The sequence below is a fragment of the Hippopotamus amphibius genome, chromosome 8, assembly GCF_030028045.1.
Source record: "Hippopotamus amphibius kiboko isolate mHipAmp2 chromosome 8, mHipAmp2.hap2, whole genome shotgun sequence".
Taxonomy (NCBI): Eukaryota; Metazoa; Chordata; class Mammalia; order Artiodactyla; family Hippopotamidae; genus Hippopotamus; species Hippopotamus amphibius.
Window position 1 is genome coordinate 146529496 of NC_080193.1, and position 21277 is coordinate 146550772.

Below are 21277 nucleotides of genomic sequence, written 5' to 3' on the forward strand. Positions count from 1 at the left end.
GACAGCATAGTTCCCCGGGCCACGGTGATTCCTGGCGAGTTTGCAAAGTGTCTTCTCACGTGTTGTGTCCTTTGAGCCTCATAAGCCCCTGGGATGCTGGTGAGGGTGGGCGCCCACGCCCCCCGCCTCAGGGACGATCCCAGCCGGGGAAGTTAGGTGAGCCATGAAGGCCAGGCCGCAGGAAGAAGCGGGTTCGCTCAGGGTCCCCAACGCCTCCGACAGCGTTCGCCCGGCCCCCAGAAGTGACTGTGTTTAGGGACGTGGACCTTGAGGAAGCCCTCGGTGAGGGTCAGACGCGGGAGGGTCGTGGGCACACGCGTCCAGGGCGCGTGGGCCAGTTCCCAACCTCCTTGCATCGGAGCTGGGGAGCGTTTTGGAGGTGGACAGGGCTGGCTGCCCGCTGGGAGGTGCCGGCACTTGGCGCCGTCTCTGCCAGCCTGGCTGAGCGGCCGGGGGGCGGCGTCCCTGTCATCAGCCGAGTGTCCGCGTAGCCAGAGGACAACGTCCACTTTTGCGTTTGCTGAATCAGAGTTTCAAAAATCTCGCGGTGCGAGACTGGAGAGCAGAGTGAGGGCTTGTGAAAGCGACGCTGATGAGCCCTCAGAGGGGCTGTGCTGGGGGGTGAGGGGGGTGGGACCAGGGGTGGGGAGGGATTGGGGTGCGGGGCCCGCACCGACGGGCGGCGGGAGGCTGGGGCGCCCGGCTGCGAGCACGGCGGGGAGCGGCGCCCCAGCTCTCGACCCTTACAGCTGTGGACAGCAAGCCCTGCGGCATCCAGAGTCCCCCGGTGTGTGAGCCTCCCAGGGCTGCTGCAACAAATCCCCACAGACTGCAGCGTGCTCTCGGCCGGGCCTGGAGCCCAGACGTCCAAGGTCCAGGTGTGGGCGGGGCCGCGCTCCTCGGAAGCCTCAAGGAGGGTCCTTCCTGCCTCCCCAGTGTCTGCCGGGCGCCGGCCACCCTTGGCATCCCTCGGCATGTGGCCGCGTCCCTCCCACCTCTGCCTCTGTCGTCACGTGGCCTCCGCTGTGGGTCTGGGTCTGTGTCCGTGGCTCCCTCTCCTTGTAAGGACACCCATCATTGGATGGTGGCCTGCTGTGCCCCAGCGTGACCTCGTCTTACCTGAGTCACATCTGCAATAAGGTCACATCCACAGGTGCCAGGGGTCAGAACTAGAAGATATATTTTGGGGGGGCACCACCCAACCCACACCTGAAAGCACTGACATCTGCGTGGAAGGGGCCTGTTTCCCTGGCAACACGCAGAACTTGTCGGCATTGGGAATGCTGGCTGCAGGGAAGGCGCACGGGGGTGGGACCAGCCCTGCAGAGCTGCGTGTGGTCCTGCCCTGAGCAGTCCTCAGGGACAACCTGCCTTCTGGCTTGGATTCCATGGTGGCCTCAGAGAAGAGAGTGATGTCATGGGAGGAGTTCTCAGGTCTGTGGGGGCCTCAAAAAATCCCTGAGATTCTGCCTGCTGAGGCCCAGAGGCCCTGCAGCACTTGGCACCTGTGCGCTGGGCAGCCCTGGTCTCCCTGCTCACCGTGGCCCTTGATGCCAGTGCCTCCCCGATACGTGGTCCAGGCAGGGCAAGCAACTGCTCGGGCTGCAGGATGGAGGCCGCTCTAGACGCCCCACCCCACCCTGCCACCTCCAGGAAGGGGACCAGGCCCTTCTTCTGCGGGCACGCAGAGTCTGCTCACGGCCCCTGCATGGGGCTCCCAGAGTCCCGAGGGGGGGCTCAGGGGCTTCTCTCTTCTGGGGACCCAGAGTGGACTCCAGGAGGGCAGTGCTGGACACCACCCCTGCTGCCTTTCCCCCAACACGGAGGAGGACTCCCGCCAGCCAGGTGTGGGCCCGCTGCCAGGTGTGGACAATGAAGTGCTGGAGGTCACTCCCCCAGATCCCAGAAATTCTGACCTCTGAGGCCTTCCAGAGTTCAAGGGTCCTGCCCAGACTCCCGGGGAAGCTATCCTCGGAGGGACCCCCTGCGTCCCCCTCCTCGGCCTGGGAGAGAGAGGGGGACCAGGAGAGACGCCTGGTCCAGCCTGGCCGGCTGTGGGCCCTGGGCCAGCCCCCTCGCTCCTGGGGACCTGCACTCACGGCCTCCGAGGACCCGCTGGACAGGCCGTGCAGTCCCTGGCGACGTAATGAGTCCCTGGGATCCCAAACACAAAGGGCAGGGCGAGATTTCACCTTTCACCTGACAGCTGAAATGCAACTTCCAGTTAATAGGAAAGCAGTCAGAGGGTTCCGTCCCTGCCAGCACCGTGGTGACCCGAGGGAGGACATGCCAGGCGTGCACATCTAGTCAGCCTGTCTCACCAAACACTTCCAGAAAATCTTGTCTCCTGAGTTGTGACATCCTCATCTCATGTTGAATTTAAATTGAAGTTCAAGTGGATGCTAAATGTATCCTCCGACTGACAGCAAGGCCTGGATGCACTTGCTTGACCTTTGTGAGGCCAGCGTGTGTCATCTGCTGAGGTCTGCAGGTGAGACATACCAGTCGCCGCTTCCTGGGGTTTGGGGCGTGAGAGGGCGGGGCACCGTGGGAGATCCTAGACCAAGGTTCTGCTGTGTTCACAGCCGTGTCTTAACTCCACATGTCAGTGGGAAACAACCCAAACATGAAATTATGAAAGCTACTCAAGGTGTCTCTTTATTTCTTGGCAGACTCAGCCGGTTGGTACCCGGCCGATCCTGAGGGCACTGGCCGCGGGGGCCAGAGGCTGCTTCGGACACAGCCCGGCCAACGCTCCCACCTCTCGGCGCAGGCGTGAGGCTCCGGGTGGGGGAGGCACAGCCCACGGCCTCTCTGGCTTGTCACGACTGTCACATTGTGAATGACACAGCGCCCAGGGACCCAGATGGGAAAGAGGCCGAGCCCCCACGAGGCCCCGAGAATCACGACACACAGAGCAGGCACCTCGGGAGCCCCAGGAACGCGCGGTTTTCCTGCGAGGGCGCTTGTCATCGTGATTGATGTGTCACTTGTCACCACACAGCCAGGCGCTGGTCTGCCTGCTGCCCGCTCGAAGCCACAAGAACAGGGGCGACAGGCGAGACCCGGCCGCCCCTGTCGTCGCTGAGGTGAAGCATCTGAGCCATGCCCGGGGCAGCGCGGTCCTCTCCTCCGAGGAGAGCCGGGCTGTGCCCTCCGCTGGGCTCCTGCCCTTCGCCGCGGGTGCAGCCTTCCACACGGAAGCCAGGTGTCCCTGCCCAGGCACACTGACCACAAGGAAGCAGCATCAAGCTGGACCAGGGGTGGGTGGGGTGGGCAGTTTATGGATGGTGTCCAGAGCCCGGCCCTCGTGGCACCCGCCAGGGCACAACTAAACAAATACCCGAGGACACGCTGTCTCAGCAGGGGCTGCCCAGGCTCCCAGTGACCTTCTCCCAGCAGGGCTCCACCTCTGCCCTCAGGGGGTGGCCTCGCTGGGCGCCGTGGGCCTGGGCACCCGGAGGCAGAGCTGCATGTCACACCAGGCAGCCCTGGGGGTCCTGCCACTCTGGCTGAGGCTGTGGGTTTCAGGCCAATGTCTCCCCGTCTGGTACCGGGTGCGCTGTCTGTGAAAACGTGAGCGGCAGGCATCCGATGGCCTCCTCTGGCCCGGGATGTCAGGACAGGCCTGGCTTTAGCTGTAGGTTTGAAACAGAGCATCCGTGGAGACTCCCAGCTGGTAGAGAGAACGAGAAGCCCGTCCCTGCATGCACTTGTCTGCCCAGAGCGCCACGGGGGCAGATGGCAGCCGCCTGCCTTCACAGCACCTCTGTGGTGCACGGCAGGTTGCAGACCCACAGGCAGAAGCGATCGTTTGTGCTTTTCACATCAACTGTGGCAAACCAAAAGTGAGATTTGTAAAGCAGACTCAATGTGCAGCCTGGTGGGACAGGCAGCAGCCCGCGGGCTCCACCACTGGCTGGAGGAGTGAGACACCCCTGGGTCTACGGGGAGCTGGACCCGGGAGGCCCACCTGTGGCGGCGGGGGGTGGGGGTGGTCAGGGCAGACACCCGATCTGGACCTCGCGCCCTCAGACTCCCGTGGCTGCTGGCCCAGGGCCCCGCAAGGTGGCCTGGGGCGAGCCGGCTGGTCCTCACAGAGCCACAAGACACAGCTCCCGGGAGACGCTATGCTGACCTTGGGGTCAAGGCCGGAACTGCCTGGCCCGCCTGGCCAGGGGGCCCTTACCTCCAGGGCTCGGGAGACAGAGGTCGGTTATCTGCCGCGCTGTTCGCTGCCGTCAACGGCTGACGGCCCCCGATGTGTCCTCAGACTGAGGAGACGCCTCTTTGGATTTCAACACCCGCCTCGGGTTACGTTGACACAGGCTGCTTCCTGTTCTGGAGCAAAGCACACACACCTGGCTGGCTCCCCTGGGCTGCACCCAGCTGCCCGCTGGCCAGGACGGGTTGGCAACCCCAGGCCCAGGCTTCTCCTGCCTCCACGTGCCGCGCTCGGCCCCCGCAGTTCTGCACAGAGTGGGGTCCTGCCCGAGGCCGTACACGGACAGACCCACGCGGCCTGTGGCGTGGCGGAAAGGCGTCTGAGGAACTACAGACAGGATGACTCCCGGACAGGAGGCTTGGCCACAGCGCTGAGGGAAAAGCCAGAGGGGCTGAGCACAGAAAGGGACAGGCATTCCAAGCAGAGGGAATGGCTCCTGCAAAGGCACAGATGCCTCAGGGAAGGCGGTAGTGCGCTGGGGCTGGGGGGTGGGGCGGCCCTGATAAGCTGGTCCAGGTGGCGCAGGTCCCTGGTGGGCAGAGGGTGGGCTGAGCGGGATGGGGCTCCGTCACTGAGAGAAGACGCCTAGGGCCCGTGGGGCTGCAGGCCAGGGCAGGAGCTGAGCCAAGGGGGGCTGTGCTCCCAGAAGCAGGGGACCCCCCAGGTGGGACTGGGGTCCCTTCAGCTGAAGAAGGCTCCTTTGCTGTGGCAGTCAGCACGGGGCTGGCAGGGCGGACACCCCCTGCGACTCTGGAGGACCAGTGCTGCACGGGCACTCCCAGGCCAGCACCAGGCCCCGGACACCATGGTGGGGCTGGACCTGAGGCTGCCAGCTCCACCAGGGTCTGCTTGGGCCCTCCTCACCCAGGCCTCCACCTCTGTGCCCGGGTCCCTACAGTTCCTTCTGCCTGGCAGGCCTTCACCACCCCACCCACCCTGCAGTGGGCCCACCTCTCCCTTCTCCGAGGCCCAGCTCTGAAGGTCCCCACCCTTACCTTTCCCTGGCAGCCCCTAGGGTTGCGTCCTCCTCCAGATTCTCAGGCCCTTTAAGTCCCTCCTCGGAGCTCCCAGGAGGCTGTCGAAGACCCGAGGTCCTGGGCCCCTCCCTCTGGCCGCCAGTAGGGGTTTCTGTTTCTCCTCTTGCTGACCTCAGTTGGAGCAGCCAGACTGGGTCCTGGCCCAGAGGGAGGGCTTGGTAAGGAGAGCGTCTGGAGAGCGAGGCAGGGGTAGGGAAGGAGCGAGGGCGGGAGCGCCTGCTGGGCCTCCCTGTGTGGGCCAGGGCCAGGCGAAGCAGAGGCGTGGCACAGCCGCCCTGGGCCAGCAGGGACCACGTTTGGGCCCCCTTCGCCGGGGCTGCCCTGGGCTGCTGTCTGCCCGCTCCTGGGGGCCTGTCCCCTCTGCCTATTCCTCCATCGGATGGACAGAGACCACCACCCCAACAGGGCTGTCAGCTTCCCCAGGTGCTCAGGCCATGCCGTCCAGCCTGGCTAAACCTCCTGGAGGCCCTGCCACCCCAGGATACCAGACAAACCCAGCCCAGCGACCAGTGCTGAATGCAGGGCCTCTGCTGAGCGGAGAAGCCCGGATGCTTCCCTGGTTACTGCGGCCCAGGGGTCAGATCCCGGAACACAAAACAGGAAGTCCCAGCAAACTCCAACCCGGCCCCTTGAGGCCTGTAAGAAGCAGGGGCTACTCAGAGCAGCCGGTCCAGCGCCTCCCTGGCCTGCTCACGCGCAGCGCAGGGCTCCGCGGACAGCCCAGGAGGCCAGCGTCTTTGCTGGGCAGGCCGCCTCGGCTGGGCCTGGCTCCTCCTGCAGGGAGTCTTGGTTGCGTTTTTCTACCTACCTGCTGACCCAGAGGCTGAGGAGGCTCCCCAGCGAGCACCCCTTGCCGACGTCTGTGGAGACCAAGCATCAGGGCCCTCGGGTGCAGAGGGAAATACTTGTTCCAAAAGGATCAGGAAGGAACATGTCCTCCGTGTGTGCACACGTGCGTTTATGCACGTGGAGTATGTTTTCTAAAGTGGGTATTTCCAGGAGCTAAGCCAGAGTCAGCAAACTGCGGCCCAGGGCCACATCTGGCCCTCCGCGTCTTTGGCAAATAAAGCTTTATTGGCACGCAGCCGCGCCCTTGCAGCCGTCTTCTCACCACAGCAGCAGGGTTGAGTAGTTTTAGCACAGCCAGTAGGCCTGCCGAGTCTGAAGTGTTGGATCCGTGGTCCTCTAAGGAGAACGCTGGGGCCCCCTGAGCACAGCCAGATGCACGGGCTGGACATGCATCGCGGAGGAGCTGGGAGGCGGGGAGGAGGGGGCAGAGGACAGAGGACGGCTCGCCAAGCTCTGTTTCTCACTGACTGGACTCTGTCGGCTCCTCCTCCCCCACCGAGGGTTCAACACCCCCGCTGCCAGGCCTTCACGCGCAGGACAGGCACTGACAAGGACAGACAGCCAAACGCAGTGGGTGGAGCGGAATCCCATCGACCAGGCTCGCCTCCTGGACACCCCGTGCACGTCTGCGCCCGTCATCCAGGGCGGGGCCTGCTGGGAAATGCTCCGGGCGTGGACTGCGGCCGGTGCGGCCCTAGGGCACACGGCGGCCGGTTGGGTGAGGACCATGGCCTCCCACCCGCTCCTGGTGCCCCCCCCAGAGGCCCTGAGCAAGCCCCTGTCCCTCCCCAGCCGGCTCCTGCTGGGCCCCGGCCCCTCTAACCTGAGCCCCCGCGTCATGGCGGCCGGGGGACTGCAGACGATAGGACACATGCACGAGGAGATGTTCCAGGTAGGCCACTGAGACATGGGGTCACGGCCCCGAGGGGCCTCCTCCCTGGGGGAGGGTGCGGGGGAGGCTGTGACCTGCGTGCCCACCCCCTCCAGATCATGGACGAGGTCAAGCAGGGCATCCAGTATGTGTTCCAGACCAGGAACCCCCTCACGCTGGCCATCAGCGGCTCGGGGCACTGCGCGCTGGAGGCCGCCCTCTTCAACCTCCTGGAGCCGGGCGACCCCTTCCTGGTCGGGGTCAACGGCATCTGGGGCCAGCGGGCCCAGGACATCGGGGAGCGCATCGGTAAGACACGGCCCCTCGCTGCATCCTTCCCCAAAGGCCTCCCTCCTCCAGCACGAAGCCCGGGAGCCCTCGTCTCCAGGTACCAACCTCGGGCCCTCCCCAGGCGAGCACGTGCCCCCCCTCTTCGGTGGCCCTTCCTGCATCCACCGCTCCCCCCCACCAGCCTGCCGCCTCCTCCCAGGGGGCGTCAGGAAGCTGAGGGGCCCCCACGCCCTGGCCTCCCGGAGTGCGGGGACCGCTGTTTCCGAACCCCACGAGCGCGGCAGGGGAGACGGCACCACAGGGGCTCCTCTGGTCTCCGCACAAACGCAGAGGATCCTCACAGCTCCCCGAGGTCCCCAGGGGCCACCTCTGCTCTGTCACAGAACTGGTTTCCGAAGCTGCCACCCCTCTTCAAAATCTCAGACATAGCTCTGTTTCTGGAGCTGCAAAATATGGAGGGATGGACAGGGTTTCCATTTCCAGAGTAAAATTTTCTGAAGAGAGAGAGACAAAAGGCAAGCGTGCACTGGGTTTAATGATTGATCACGGGTTTGCAAGCACCGTGAAGCGCCTGCCTGGTCCGCTCCACACGCGGCCGCACTCAGCCCAGGTTAACGGACAACCCGGCAGCCCGAGGGGGTCCCGACGGCCCACCGGGGCCGCTCCTGCCCACACCCCGGCGGTCGAGGGCAGCCGAGGTCGGCTGGGGGCTGGCGTGGGCCGCCCTCGCAGGGTGTGGGGCACTCGCCACTCACTCTGCCCCCAGGAGCCCGCGTGCGCGCCATGATCAAGGACCCTGGAGGCCACTTCACGCTGCGGGAGGTGGAGGAGGTACAGGGCGGCGCGCGGGCCGGGGCGGGGGGCCGCGGGCGGGCGGGCGGCGGGCCGGCACCGGCTGACTGGCCCCGGGAGGAGCCGTCTCACACCTGGGAGCAGCTGCGAGGCCTGACAGGGCGGGCTCTGCCCCCCAGGGAAGCGGAGTCCGGAGCCCAGGCCTTGGGCAGGGGCCGAGGGACCGGAGGCGAGAGCCGGGAGCAGGCCGTGCCCTGACACGCGGGCGGCCAGCCCCTCCTCGTCGGGCGAGGTCCGCGCCATGCGGCCCGGACCCTGGGGACGCGGCTGGCCTCACGTGGCGGGGCAGCGGGGCTGGGGCCGCCCTTGCTCAGCCTCCGGGAGAGCGTCCTAGGAGAAGCCCTGCCCTCGGCCCTGAGGTGCCCCGCCCCCAGCAGGGGCAGCGGCCGGAGGGGCTGGAGAGTCGTCCGGCTCCTGCCGCCCAGACCTGCCCCGTCCACGGGGAGGCTGTGTTTGGGGGGCACGGCTGTCACCTCTGTCCCCTCAGGCCCTGGCCCAGCACAAGCCGGTGCTGCTGTTCCTGACCCAGGGGGAGTCATCCAGCGGCGTGCTGCAGCCCCTGGACGGCTATGGGGAGCTCTGCCACAGGTGAGCCTGTCCCTCAGGCCAGCCTGTCCCTCAGGGGAACCTGTCCCTCAGGCCAGCCTGTCCCTCAGGTGAGCCTGTCCCTCAGGCCAGCATGTCCCTCAGGGGAGCCTGTCCCTCAGGTGAGCCTGTCCCTCAGGGGAGCCTGTCCCTCAGGTGAGCCTGTCCCCACGGGTGAGCCTGTCCCTCAGGCCAGCCTATCCCCACAGGTGAGCCTGTCCCTCAGGCCAGCCTGTCCCTCAGGTGAGCCTGTCCCTCAGGCCAGCATGTCCCTCAGGTGAGCTTGTCCCTCAGGTGAGCCTGTCCCTCAGGTGAGCCTGTCCCTCAGGCCAGCATGTCCCTCAGGTGAGCTTGTCCCTCAGGTGAGCCTGTCCCTCAGGTGAGCCTGTCCCTCAGGTGAGCCTGTCCCTCAGGCCAGCCTATCCCCACAGGTGAGCCTGTCCCTCAGGCCAGCCTGTCCCTCAGGTGAGCCTGTCCCTCAGGCCAGCATGTCCCTCAGGTGAGCTTGTCCCTCAGGTGAGCCTGTCCCTCAGGTGAGCTTGTCCCTCAGGCCAGCCTGTCCCCACAGGTGAGCCTGTCCCTCAAGTGAGCCTGTCCCTCAGGGGAACCTGTCCCTCAGGCCAGCCTGTCCCCACAGGTGAGCCTGTCCCTCAGGCCAGCCTGTCCCTCAGGTGAGCCTGTCCCCACAGGTGAGCCTGTCCCTCAGGGGAGCCTGTCCCTCAGGCCAGCCTGTCCCCACAGGTGAGCCTGTCCCTCAGGTGAGCCTGTCCCTCAGGTGAGCCTCTCCCTCAGGTGAGCCTGTCCCTCAGGTGAGCCTCTCCCTCAGGTGAGCCTGTCCCCACAGGTGAGCCTGTCCCCTCAGGTGAGCCTGTCCCCACAGGTGAGCCTGTCCCTCAGGTGAGCCTGTCCCTCAGGTGAGCCTCTCCCTCAGGTGAGCCTGTCCCTCAGGTGAGCCTGTCCCCTCAGGTGAGCCTGTCCCCACAGGTGAGCCTGTCCCTCAGGTGAGCCTGTCCCTCAGGTGAGCCTGTCCCTCAGGCCAGCCTATCCCCACAGGTGAGCCTGTCCCTCAGGTGAGCCTGTCCCTCAGGTGAGCCTGTCCCCTCAGGTGAGCCTGTCCCCACAGGTGAGCCTGTCCCTCAGGTGAGCCTGTCCCTCAGGCCAGCCTGTCCCTCAGGTGAGCCTGTCCCCACGGGTGAGCCTGTCCCTCAGGTGAGCCTGTCCCCACGGGTGAGCCTGTCCCTCAGGTGAGCCTGTCCCTCAGGTGAGCCTGTCCCTCAGGCCAGCCTATCCCCACAGGTGAGCCTGTCCCTCAGGTGAGCCTGTCCCCACGGGTGAGCCTGTCCCTCAGGCCAGCCTGTCCCTCAGGTGAGCCTGTCCCTCAGGTGAGCCTGTCCCCACGGGTGAGCCTGTCCCTCAGGTGAGCCTGTCCCTCAGGTGAGCCTGTCCCCACGGGTGAGCCTGTCCCTCAGGCCAGCCTGTCCCTCAGGTGAGCCTGTCCCTCAGGTGAGCCTGTCCCTCAGGGGAGCCTGTCCCTCAGGTGAGCCTGTCCCTCAGGTGAGCCTGTCCCCACGGGTGAGCCTGTCCCTCAGGTGAGCCTGTCCCTCAGGTGAGCCTGTCCCCACGGGTGAGCCTGTCCCTCAGGTGAGCCTGTCCCAGGATGGCAGTGCTGGGGGCAGAGCCAAGCACAGCTCCGAGCCAGTCTGAGGACAGGGTAGGGGTGTGGAGGTAAGAGGCGAGGCCCAGCTGCCCCCCCGCCTGCCGCACCGCAGCCTCTGTCCTGTGATATGGGGTGCAGGCCGGCGGGGTCCTCCTGGCCCTGGGCCGAGGCTGGGTGGGCGCTCCCGCCTGAGAGCAGGGGCAGGGGCCCCGCAGGTCCACTGCCCTCCCGGCCCTGCGGCCGGCAAGGGCTCGTGCTGGCCAGCAGCCTTGGTCCCGGGGCCCGCACGGGCCTGCCCCATCTTGCCTCGAGATCCCAGGGCCCCGACGCTGTCCCCCGCCCTCCACTGCCTCCCCCAGGCTCCCCGACCACTGCACGGGGTGCCCAGGGCCTCGGGTGGGGTCATTCCCTCCCAGGGCCGGCAGTCCTGCTCTGCACCGTCGACCACAGGCTGAAAGGAGAGAAACTCTGCTGGTCCCGGGACCCCACACGGCCCTCAGGCCTGAGCGCCCAGAGCACCCAGCCGGCCCCCACAAGTACCTGTGCAGGGGTCCTGGGTCCAGCCAGCCGGGGCCCGTCTCTCCTGAGGCCCCCGTGGTTACGCGCGCTCTGCCAGGGGCTCACCCTGGTTCAGACACAGAGCTGGTCCCGGGGATCTGGGGGTCCAGGAGGAGGCACCACGTGGGAGGCGGGAAGCTCCCCCGCTTCCCTGTGGCCCTTGTAAAGGCTCCTAAGGCCCCTCCGGAAACCCCACCCAGGGGCAGAGTCTGAAGCCCCCTCCTGCTCTCTGCTGCCCCTCCCCCCAGGTACCAGTGCCTGCTCCTGGTGGACTCGGTGGCCTCCCTGGGCGGGGTCCCCATCTACATGGACCAGCAGGGTAAGGGCGTGCCCCCCCCGCAGCCAGCCGGCGGGCCCTGAGGGTCGGAAGGCCTGGCCGGGAGGTGTCCTGTGCCAGGGCCTGCAGGTCCAGCAGCCACACGCCGGACTGGGGTCTGGTCTCCACGAGGCCCGGGGGAGGCACCCGCTCCTCACAGGGCAGGACAGTCTCCATGAGCTGTCCACACCCCACGCTTCCGCAGGGCTGTCCGGCCTGGACTGGGGGATGGGGTTGGCGGGACGGAAGGACCCACCGGGCAGGATTTGGAGAGGCGCTCGGAGCCCTGGAGGAGGGGTTGGGGCAGTGCCAGGGCCGCTGCCAGTCAGGGGCAGCGAGCGGGGTGCCTCCGGTCCAGCTGGGCCTCAGTTTCCCGTCTGCCCCACCCTTCCACCCCCCACCAGTCACACGCAGGCAGCACCATTGTCATTGTCACCCGCAGGCCAGCCCAGGGAAGCCTTCTGTGCCCAGCACCTCCTCGGGGAGGAGAGCTCGAATCCACCTGGGTGGTGCCGGGTCCACGGCCGCCCCTCTCGGCCTGGCCCGCTTCTCTCTCTACAGAGCCCTCTGCTCTGGGGGGTCCAGTGCTGAAGGGGGTGTGTCCCGGGCTGACCCCAAACCACGGCTCTGAAAGGACAGGCATGGGGCGGGGCCCCAGGGGGCGGGAGCAGGGTGGCGTGGCTGTCCCCAGGGTGCCCCCCCGGGCTTCCGGGCTGGCTGCCCCCACCATGGAGGGAGACGCTGCGGAGGAGGCGCCAGCCTGAGGCCCAGGCCACGGGGCACCAGGGCGGGGCCGAGACCTCCAGCTTCACGGCCCCCGCCCGGCCACCACGGGCCCCCGCGGGTCGGCAGACGTCCGCCCGGTGCCCGTAAGGGTCCCTCGTGTTGCTGCCCCTGAGTTTTATCCCTCGCGTGAACACACCCGGTTCGTCCCTTGCCTATCGGGGGACCTGCGGGTCTGCGCGGTTTAGGCTTTGGGAGCGAACTGTCAAGAGCGCTTTGGGTCCGCCTGTCCACAGCCCTGGGCACGCAGTTCCCTCCGGTCCCCACCCTCAGCGAGTCGGAGGCAGGTGCAGGGTTTGGATTCGAACCCGGGTCCCTTGTCCTCCCAGCCTTGGTGCTTGACCACCACCCCTGATTTTAAAAATCCTCGCATTTGTGTGGAAGCCCCGTGGACGGGCACTTCAAGATGTGAAAGAAAAACCCACTTCCTCCCCCACCCTCTGCCGCCCGCCCACTCTCTCCCGGCGCGCGGACCCCGGACCCGTGGGTTCTCCCCACCAAGCAGACCCCGACAGGTGCCCACCTGGAATAGCGCTGGACCCCACAGGTTCAGGGTCTGGTCCTACGACACCATCCCCACCCCGTTCCGACAGCAGCCGCACGGTGGGTGCCCGGTCCCCCCAGCGTCTGTGGGACTCGCAGGGCCTGGGCTGCGCAGCGCCCCGGGACCCCGCCCCCATGTGGGGCTCTGCCCCTGAGCACGCGCCCCGCCCCTCCGCAGGCATCGACGTCCTGTACTCGGGCTCCCAGAAGGTCCTGAACGCCCCCGCAGGCATCTCCCTCATCTCCTTCAGCGACAAGGCCAAGTGAGTGCGCCCCGCCCCCGCCCAGCGCGGGAAGGGCGGCCAGGCCAGACGGCCCCGAGGAGGGGGGTCAGAGCAGGAGGAGGGGGGCTCCTCGGGCCACGCTCAGGGGGCCTCTGCAATGCTCCCCCCTTCGCCTAGACAGGTGCCCACCCTGGACAGGTGAGCCCACTCTGGCTTCCCGGGTGGCGGGGTGTCTCGGCACGCTGTGGCCGAGCGGCCCGGCCGGGTTGCTCTGGAGCCGGGCCTCGCGTGTGGGCCGCAGGGCCCCGCATTCCAGCAGGTCCCTGGCCTCAAGCCAAGGACGGGGGGCGGTGCCAGCCCCCTGCTGACCCCTCCCCAGGTCAGCCTCTAGGAGCTGATGCAGCAGCTGCTCCCTGGGCCGGGCACTGGCCACCTTGGCTCACGGCAGCCCAACGTGCCCCACGTCCCCCGTGTCCAGATCCCGAACCAGGCCTGGGGGGTTGGGGGAGGGAATGGGGGACCGGCCATGACCATTCGCTGCACCCTGGTGCAGAACAGAGAGGACTCAAGGTGAGATCCAGGATTCTGTGTGGGTGTGGACAGTCTGAGAGGCCTGGAGGAAGGTCAAGGAGGCGGCTGGGTCTGAGTCCGGAGCTCAGGCTGAGGCCCCGGTCTGTTCACATCCATCCGGAGTCGTTGGAGAACGCCTCTATTAAACGTTTCAAAATCGGCTGGCAACCCCTGCGACCTGAGAGCAGAGGAGCCCAGCCCTGAGAGCCCTGGGTGCAGGGGTCCGGGAGACCAAGGGGAAGGAAAGGCGAGAGCAGGACAGGCAGGTTGGGAGGAGAGACCCGCCAGGGCAGCCTGGGGTCACCGGCTCGGGGAAGCAGGCTCTTCCCAGGCTGCCCCAGAGGCCCCTCCAGTAGACCCCAGCTTCACAGTTCTTTCCCCAAGTCTGAAGTCGCCTCCAGGAGAGGCGAGGTCTCACCCCTAGGCCCCCAGCCTCAGTCTCCCCTCTGTCATCCTTCTGGGTTTGAACTCACCGTGCGGCAGACCCTTTTGTTCCCCTTTCTCTGACCTGAGGAACGCGGCGTGGCTCCGTAGGAGGGGACTGGGGTGGGCGGACAGCCCGGGGCCCCCGTGACAGGCTCACGCTCTGAGGCAGAGGCGCTGGCTGGGCCCCAGGGGCCTGAACACAGACACGGGGCTCCTGGGGGCCCCCCCCCTCCGGCTCACTCCTGCGAAACAGGGGGCGCTCAGGCCGGTTCTCCTCCCCAGAGAGAAGATCTACACGCGGAAGACCAAGCCCTTCTCCTTCTACCTGGACATCAAGTGGCTGGCCAGCTTCTGGGGCTGTGAGGACAAGCCCAGGATGTGAGGGAGAGGCCGGGGCTGGGCATGGAGGGGAGTGGGGGCAGGGGCAGGAGACAGGGATAGACAGGGAAGGGGACGGGGGGTGGGCAGGGGGAGGAGGGGGGCGGGGAGGGGACAGGGAGGGACAGGGGAGGGTGGGCCATGGCAAATGGCGGGGCGCCCCCACCCTCATGCCCGCCACGCCAGCTGCAGCCCTAGGAGTCACCAGCGCCGGGCCTTCGACGCCCCCACCGCGTCCCCCGTTCTTCCCAGCTCCCCCAGCTGTGGGCCCCACCTCCCTTTCTGTGGGGCCCTTTCCTCCCAGCTCGGCTGCAGGCACTCTGGACCTGGCCTGACACATCTTCCCAATCCTGGGCCTCCCTTTACCCATCTCTCAAAGGGCGGGGGCGACCAGGGACTCTCTGTGAGGTGGCTTTGGCCGTAACCCGTGACCCCGTATGTGACACACGGGTACAGGGATACCAGGAACTGTGCCCTACCCAGCGGGCACAGCGGGGCACGGGGGCTGCGGGTGGGAGACAGCACCGGGTCTCCCGTCCAGCCGGCCTCCCCGCCCGTGGCCCTGCTCTGAGTCAGGCTCTCCCCAGACCTGGCCGCCTTCAGGCTCTGAGTCCTAGCTTCCAAACGGGACCTCCCTCCCCTGGGACGGAGCCAGCTGGCCGTCAGAGAGCCTGAGCCGCGCGGGGCTGGGAGAGACCGAGCCGCTGCCCCGGCCGCTGCCCAGGGACGGGGACCGCCACCTCCTGTCTTCCAGATACCACCACACACCCCCCGTCATCGGCTTGTACAGCCTGAGAGAGAGCCTGGCCCTCCTCGCAGAGCAGGTGAGGGGAGGGGCAGCCGAGTACCATGCAGCTGGGACCCGGCAGGTGCGGAGGCTGGCAAGCCTCTGGGAGGCCCCCTCCCCGAGATCCCCTCAAACGGACGGGGGGCAGGGGGTGAGAGGCGCGCGAAGACGCGGAGAACTGCTGGTGGGTTTGTGAGGGGCCTGCAGGGAAGGAAGAGGTGACGGGGGCCTTGCTGGAGACGAGCCCTGAGCAGGGAGGGCGTTGGGCGCTGGGCAGGGTGTCAGGGAGGGGGTGGAAGAGCTGGCTGCGGGCCAAGGGTGGGGGCCCCAGAGGACAGAGCCCTAGGGGCAGATGCCGTGATGGGGCAGGTGTGGACCACCTTGCTACCCCGTGGTTCTTAGGGAAGCGCTCAGCCAGGGCCCAGCTGAGCAGAAGGGCTCTGAGCAGAGAGGCCAGGTGGGAGGAAGAGAGGGCAGGGGGCTGGGAAGTGGGGCTAGAGGGCAGGCTTGGCTGTGCCCTCAGGCACCACCTGCTCCCAGGGGTGGGGACGGGAGCCATGCGGGGACAGATGGGTGTGACTGCGGCCAGGGCGGTGTCTTTGCCCAGTACACGGTCCACGCTCGCAGGACGCAAGAGGCCAAGTGAGGCCCAGGCCAGGAAATACAGCCCCAGGACGGCCCCCATCCACCCTGCCAGCCGCCAGCCCAGAGGCCAGGGAGAGACATGGTCCAAGGCCGGCCTCCAGCGAGGCTGCAGTGCTGCGCTGGCCACGTTTGCCCTCTGCATCCACTCACACCGCCCCTGCCCAGGGCTGGACTAGATGCCAGGTGTCTCGTGGCCCGGGCGGTCACCAGTAGCCAGCTGGCACGTGTGGCTAAGAGAGAGGCTGGGAGAGGAGGAAGCGTGTGGCCTTGCAGAGGAGAGAGGGGCCGGGCCAAGGCTGTGAGCTGCGCAGGCAGGAGAGGCTGGACCCCCGTGAAATAGCGACTGTGGGGTCGGAGGCTGGGAGGGCAGGAGGAAGCGTGTGGCCCAGAAGCCTTTCTCCTCCCCGACCGGCTCCCCACCTCTGGCCAGCTACCCTCCCCCTCACCACGGCCAGGGGCCTCGAGGATGCCACAACTGGCTGGGCCCCGCACGTCTGCCCTCCCACACCCAGACCATTTCCACCTCCCCACGTTAGCCCAGGCCGGGACCCTGGGGCAGAGTCAGGGCCCTGAACCTGGGGGCTCCAGGGGGCTCCCGGGGGGCTCGGACTCCAGGCCGGGAGAGGAGCCCCTCTCCTGCCCGAAGCTGCCCCCGCGGCGGGTGCCAGCCAGCTTCTCCCTCTCTGTCTCTGAGGGGGCCCCCGGCCCGCCCCGCCCACACGGCTGCCCTCTCCCCACCCAGGGCCTGGAGAAGAGCTGGCGGCAGCACCGAGAGGCCTCCGAGTACCTGCACCGGCGCCTGCAGGGGCTGGGCCTGCAGCTCTTCGTGAAGGATCCGGTGAGGAGGGCAGGGGGCAGGGGCCGGGGGCACCGGCTGGCGGCGGGATGGAGGGGGAGCTCCTGCGCAGCCCCCCTTATGGATATGGGGTCCTGGCGGGCTCAGGGACGGTCCTGGGGTGGGGGGCCGTCGCTGTCACGGTCACGGCTTCCTGGCCCCCGGATCTTAGGACACTGAATCGGATGCCCCCTCTCTCCCTCGAAGCCTCCTCGCCCAGAGTAGTTGTGGGCGATCTCTGAGCTGGGAGATGCCCTTCGGCCTCCAGAGCCCTGGCCAGACACAGGGAGGGGGTCCCTGGAGGCTGGAAGCCCCGCCCTGAGCACCAGCCAGTGGGCGTGGCTGCCGGGCGGGTGGTGACCGCGCTCCTCGGGGCCCCCTCCCTGCCTGCCCCTCTGGAGAGAGGCCAGGGCCGGCCGGGCCCGGGCAGGTGGGTCTGGCCGCGATCTGCCGCGAGGTGACTGAGCCCGGCCTGTCCCGCAGGCAACCCGACTGCCCACCATTACCAGCGTGGTCGCACCCGCGGGCTACGACTGGAGAGACCTGGTCCGCTACGTCATGGACCACTTCAACATCGAGATCACGGGCGGCCTCGGGCCCTCGGTGGGGAAGGTGAGGGGGCCCTGCCGCTCTGAGCGCTCCGGGTCCAGGCTGAGGTCAGTGGTCGCCTGAGGGCCCAGGCCAGCAGGGCAGCAGGAAGGGAACAGCTTTCCAGGAACCCGGGGGACGGTACACGGAGTGACCTCGGCCAGGGGTACCCTCCTGTCCCCGCCCCACACTGGGGCACCCCAGCCGGCTCCGCCCCGGCCTCAGGCTGACGCCTGCGCCCCGCCCCTGCCCCAGGTGCTGCGGATCGGCCTGCTGGGCTGCAACGCCACCCGGGAGAATGTGGACCGAGTGACCAGGGCCCTGCAGGAGGCCCTGCAGCGCTGCCCCCGGAACAAGCTGTGACCGGCTGCCTGCCTCACAGCCGCCTCGGGGGTGGCGGGTTGGGGCCTGGGGGCAGACAGACTCTGCAGGGGTGATGGGCCCCGGGACGGGGCAGCTGCTGACGAAGCCCAGTGAGGGGGGCGGGGCGGGACCGGGCGGCTGAGGGCCCTACCCCTCCGAGGGGAGCTTCCCAGATGCTGGTCACGCGGCCCCTCAGCGCCTCCCCACTGAGCGGCTGTCCCCGCGGGTCACTGGCCTCCTGTGAATGTTCAATAAAGAAGCGGCTGGTCACCTGTCCTCACTGTGGGGGATGGGCGGCGGAGGAGTCTGGCGGGAAGGCCCCTGCTCCCTGCCTGCACCTTTGCTGGGGGGAGCTCGCGGGCAGATCCTCGCCTGGGCCTCCCCAGGGCTGGAGGACGCGTTATGTGGCCAAGCCAGCGGGCCTGGGGGCTGACGCGCTGCACGCGCTGGACCCAGGTGTTGAACCTGCAGAACACATCCTCATGTACCACCTCCACGGAGGCCCCACAGCCCACAGGCTCACGGGACTTAGGGGACCAAGATGCCCAAGGGCACGCAGCCAGGACTTGAGCCCTGATGACTCAAGGGCACGCCACAGGCACGCAGGCCACGGCAGGCGCTGAGAGTCTGGAGGCCGCAGCCCTGGGGCCACTCTGCCATCAACTGTGCAGCTGAGGGCAGCCCCTGGACCCCAGGCTCCTCCCCCTCCCTGCCTGGCTCGCCCTGACCCCTGTCCCTCTGCTCCTGCCCCTCACTGGGGTTCTGCCTGTGCCAGGCTCCCTCATCTCTCCTTCCTGGGAAGGGTCGGGCCAGGCCAGACCAGTCACAGCCACAGCCACACGTCCAGGTCCTTGCTGGTCCCAAGAACCAGGAGGCAGGCCGGGCAGGGTCTCCCTCTTGTGGAGCTGGACACCCACACCCCGCGCAGCCCAGTGCCTTTGTGTAGGGTTGGGGCTGGCCTTGCCTCACCCCTGTCACTCCCCCAGGTGGGGGCTGGGCACAGTGTGGGCACCGGGCTGGGGCCCTGAGCAGACCTGAGGCCCGCTGCCCCACGGTGCCCACGGCCACCGCGAGAGATGGCACTCACGGGGTAGCCGTCAGCAGCCCAGGAGCCGAGAGGCAGAGGCTCTGAAGTCCTGTTTGTTCCTGTGCTTTGTTTACGGTCTGTGCTGTTTGCATCCCCCCAGGAAACCTCTGCCCACCTGGGGACCTGAAGCGCTCTTCCTACGTCTTCTTCTGGAAACTACACGGAGTCAGAGTCTGTGTGGAGGTTTACGACCCACCTCAGATTGATTTTGCGTGTGGCGTCGAGAAGGGGTCAGGTTCATTTTTATCCAGACTGATACCCACGCGTTCCAATGTTTGTTAAACAGACTTTCCTTCCCATCTAGTGGACGTGCCCTTTGCCCGCTGACGTAGGTGCAGGTCCACGTTAGGTCTCTCTGTTCCCTTCTGTTGTTGAAATTTATCTGTCGTGGTGTCTGCACCACACTGTCTTAAATATGCCAGCTTTGTAGTGAGTCTAAAAATCAAGTAGTGCGTATCCTCCAATTCTCCCTTTTTAAGATTGTATTTCCTAACCTAGATCTTGTAAATTTCCATATAAATTTTAGAGTCATTCTGTCTGTTTCCTCAGAATAGCTTATTGGAACTTTTGTGGGAATGGCACTCAATCTATACATCAAGTTAAGGACAACGGAAACCATTAAAATGTTACAGATTCCTATTCAGGACCTTTAATTTAGGTCTTTTACAATTACACTCAGCCATGTTTCCAGTTTTCGGTGTAGACAGTCAATGTATGCCTAGGCGTTTGGTATTTTTGATGCTGCTGTAAATGATATTTTTAAAATTTCATTTCTAATGTATAGATGTACAGCTTTAGTTTATTTTAGATTTACAGCTTTAGTTTATTTTAGATTTACAGATTTAGTTTATTCTTAGTATATAGATTTACAGCTAATTCTTCTCTATTTACAAATATAGTAGTTTCTTTGTAGGTTCCTTGGGAATTTCTATGCAGACAATCAAGTTGTCTGTGAATACCATTTTCACTCCTTTTCCAGTATCCATGCCTCTGCCTCATTTTTTCCTCCTTCATTGCACAGGCGGGAGCCCTGTTCCAGGCGCCCCCGAATGGGCAGCTCAGGGCACACAGTCGCCTGGGGTCTCCCAGGCAGGACCTGGTTCTCGGCCAGAGCCACACATCACGCCAGACCATGTGCTGAGCAGTGAGTGGTTCTCTGCTGCAGAGGACATGGTCCTGCTCCACAACCTCGGCTTCTGTGTTAGGGTTTCCGGAGATGCCACGTGGTGCCCACTTTCCCGGCGTCCCGCCAGCACCTGCACCTGCTGGAGAGCCCACCTGGGCTCCAGCCCCGCTTGGACCCACAGCCTTCTGAGTCCCTTATCCTCCACCCTTGGAGAGCATATGTCTAACAAGGCATCCAAAGAACTTCCAGCTAATGTTCCCCAGGTCTTATTCACAGGGTGTCATCAATACAGTGCAGCTGGGTGACCTTCTGTAGTACCGAGACCAGCTCGGCGACTCGAGGTGAGTGACGGGTGCCGCAAGCTTGAAGAAGACACAGACACAGACTGAAGAGAAAGATGGGACCGGGGGAATCAAGACCTCTCGGATCAAGAGCCCTGCTGACTCATCCCACGTGGCTTTTATTGAGTTCTTGGCTAACACTCCCAGGTTACTCCCATAAACAATCAAAGGCCTCACATGACTGGGGCAATGATCTTTGTTTGCCTCCTGGGTCCGATTTGAGCAGGTGTGGATCTGAGCAGGGTGCAGATTTGAGCTGGGCGTGGAGAGCAAAGCAGCCCTGGGGGCAGGAGACCTCTCTCAGAAGGATTAGGGGTCTGTGCCCCACCCCTGTTGGCCCCTCTGCGACTGTGCCTGTCTTAGGTTGTTCCTCCCCTGAGGAATCTTACCCGTCTCTGGCTAACCAGCCATCCTCCAGGGCCAACCAGGGTGATGTGAGGTGTGCAAGTGAGAAAGGGGCTGCGCCCCCAGAGAGGGTCAATATTCTGTTTCCACGGTAGCCTATGCCCCATAGTCTCCACGCCCAGCACCCTTAGCTCCTCCACTGCTCAAGCAGGACATTCTGCATCCAGTCACTTGGCCCACATACTTTAATTACTTTTAGTAACATTTACAAGGTTTCAGAAAGACTTCTGAATGTCTTCCCACACTATAGGATGTCCCAGCAATGAAGGCCCACCAGACTTGCATGGTGACAGAGCAGGAGGTGAAGGTCAGCCTGGGGCAAGACCATGAGCCTACACTGCTGCCTCTCCCGAGCGAGTGCAAGTCGTTTCCGACCCTCTCCAGTATGGGCTGAAGAGAGTGCATTCCCCAGATCAGTAGCTGCGGAGCAAGTCCCAGAGGCGACGCCGTCTGTTCCACTGAAGAAAGCACACAGCACAGCACCCGGGTTGCAGGGTACAACTTGGTTCAGTTTGTGTAATCCACTGACATTTACCATGATTCAATTGAGTTTTTAAGTTTTTTTTTTACAGATAATAAACAGCATATATTTAGAGTGTACAATTTGGTATCCCAATCTTTAATTTTTTAGTTTATCTTTTAAGACACTTTTTTAGAGCAGTTTTAGGTTCAGAGCAAAATTGAGAGGAAGGTACAGAGATTTCCCATATACCCCCTGCCCCTATTGGTATGTAGCCTCCCCCACTAGCAACATCCCTGACCCGTGTGGTAGATTTGCTATAATTAATGAACCTCCACTGACACATCATAATCATCTAAAGTTTACATTAGGATTCACTCTTGGTGCTGCACCTTCTACGGGTCTGGACAAATGTATAAGGACATGTATCTGCCGTTATAGTATCATACAGAGTATATTCACTGCCCTGAAAATC

General features: G+C 65.1%; 1 protein-coding gene and 1 long non-coding RNA gene across 2 annotated transcripts; one reads left to right on the plus strand and one right to left on the minus strand.

Annotated features, from left to right (window-relative positions):
• Positions 1–3526: 3526 nt before the first annotated feature.
• LOC130858055 (uncharacterized) lies at positions 3527–6456 on the minus strand. Its single transcript, XR_009054974.1, has 4 exons — positions 6071–6456; positions 5221–5399; positions 4190–4341; positions 3527–3638 (listed from the first exon to the last, which is right to left on the minus strand). It is a non-coding gene; the product is annotated as an uncharacterized LOC130858055 (long non-coding RNA).
• A 295-nt stretch (positions 6457–6751) lies between these two features.
• On the plus strand, positions 6752–17383 carry AGXT (alanine--glyoxylate aminotransferase). Its single transcript, XM_057745964.1, has 11 exons — positions 6752–7003; positions 7099–7291; positions 8040–8104; positions 8613–8713; positions 11174–11244; positions 12746–12830; positions 14070–14165; positions 14920–14989; positions 16340–16435; positions 16916–17044; positions 17276–17383. The coding sequence occupies exons 1-11, from the start codon at positions 6773–6775 to the stop codon at positions 17381–17383; spliced, it is 1245 nt and encodes a 414-aa protein (XP_057601947.1). The 5' UTR covers positions 6752–6772.
• The last annotated feature ends 3894 nt before the right edge of the window (positions 17384–21277 follow it).

What these genes read in the sequence shown, in the direction of transcription:
- AGXT (XM_057745964.1), top strand. Translation starts at nt 6,773, where the DNA reads ATGCTCCGGGCGTGGACTGCGGCCGGTGCGGCCCTAGGGCACACGGCG. An exon ending in GGACATCGGGGAGCGCATCG is followed by an intron (nt 7,292 to 8,039) that starts GTAAGACACGGC and finishes CTCTGCCCCCAG; the next exon opens with GAGCCCGCGTGCGCGCCATG. An exon ending in AGCTCTTCGTGAAGGATCCG is followed by an intron (nt 16,436 to 16,915) that starts GTGAGGAGGGCA and finishes CCTGTCCCGCAG; the next exon opens with GCAACCCGACTGCCCACCAT.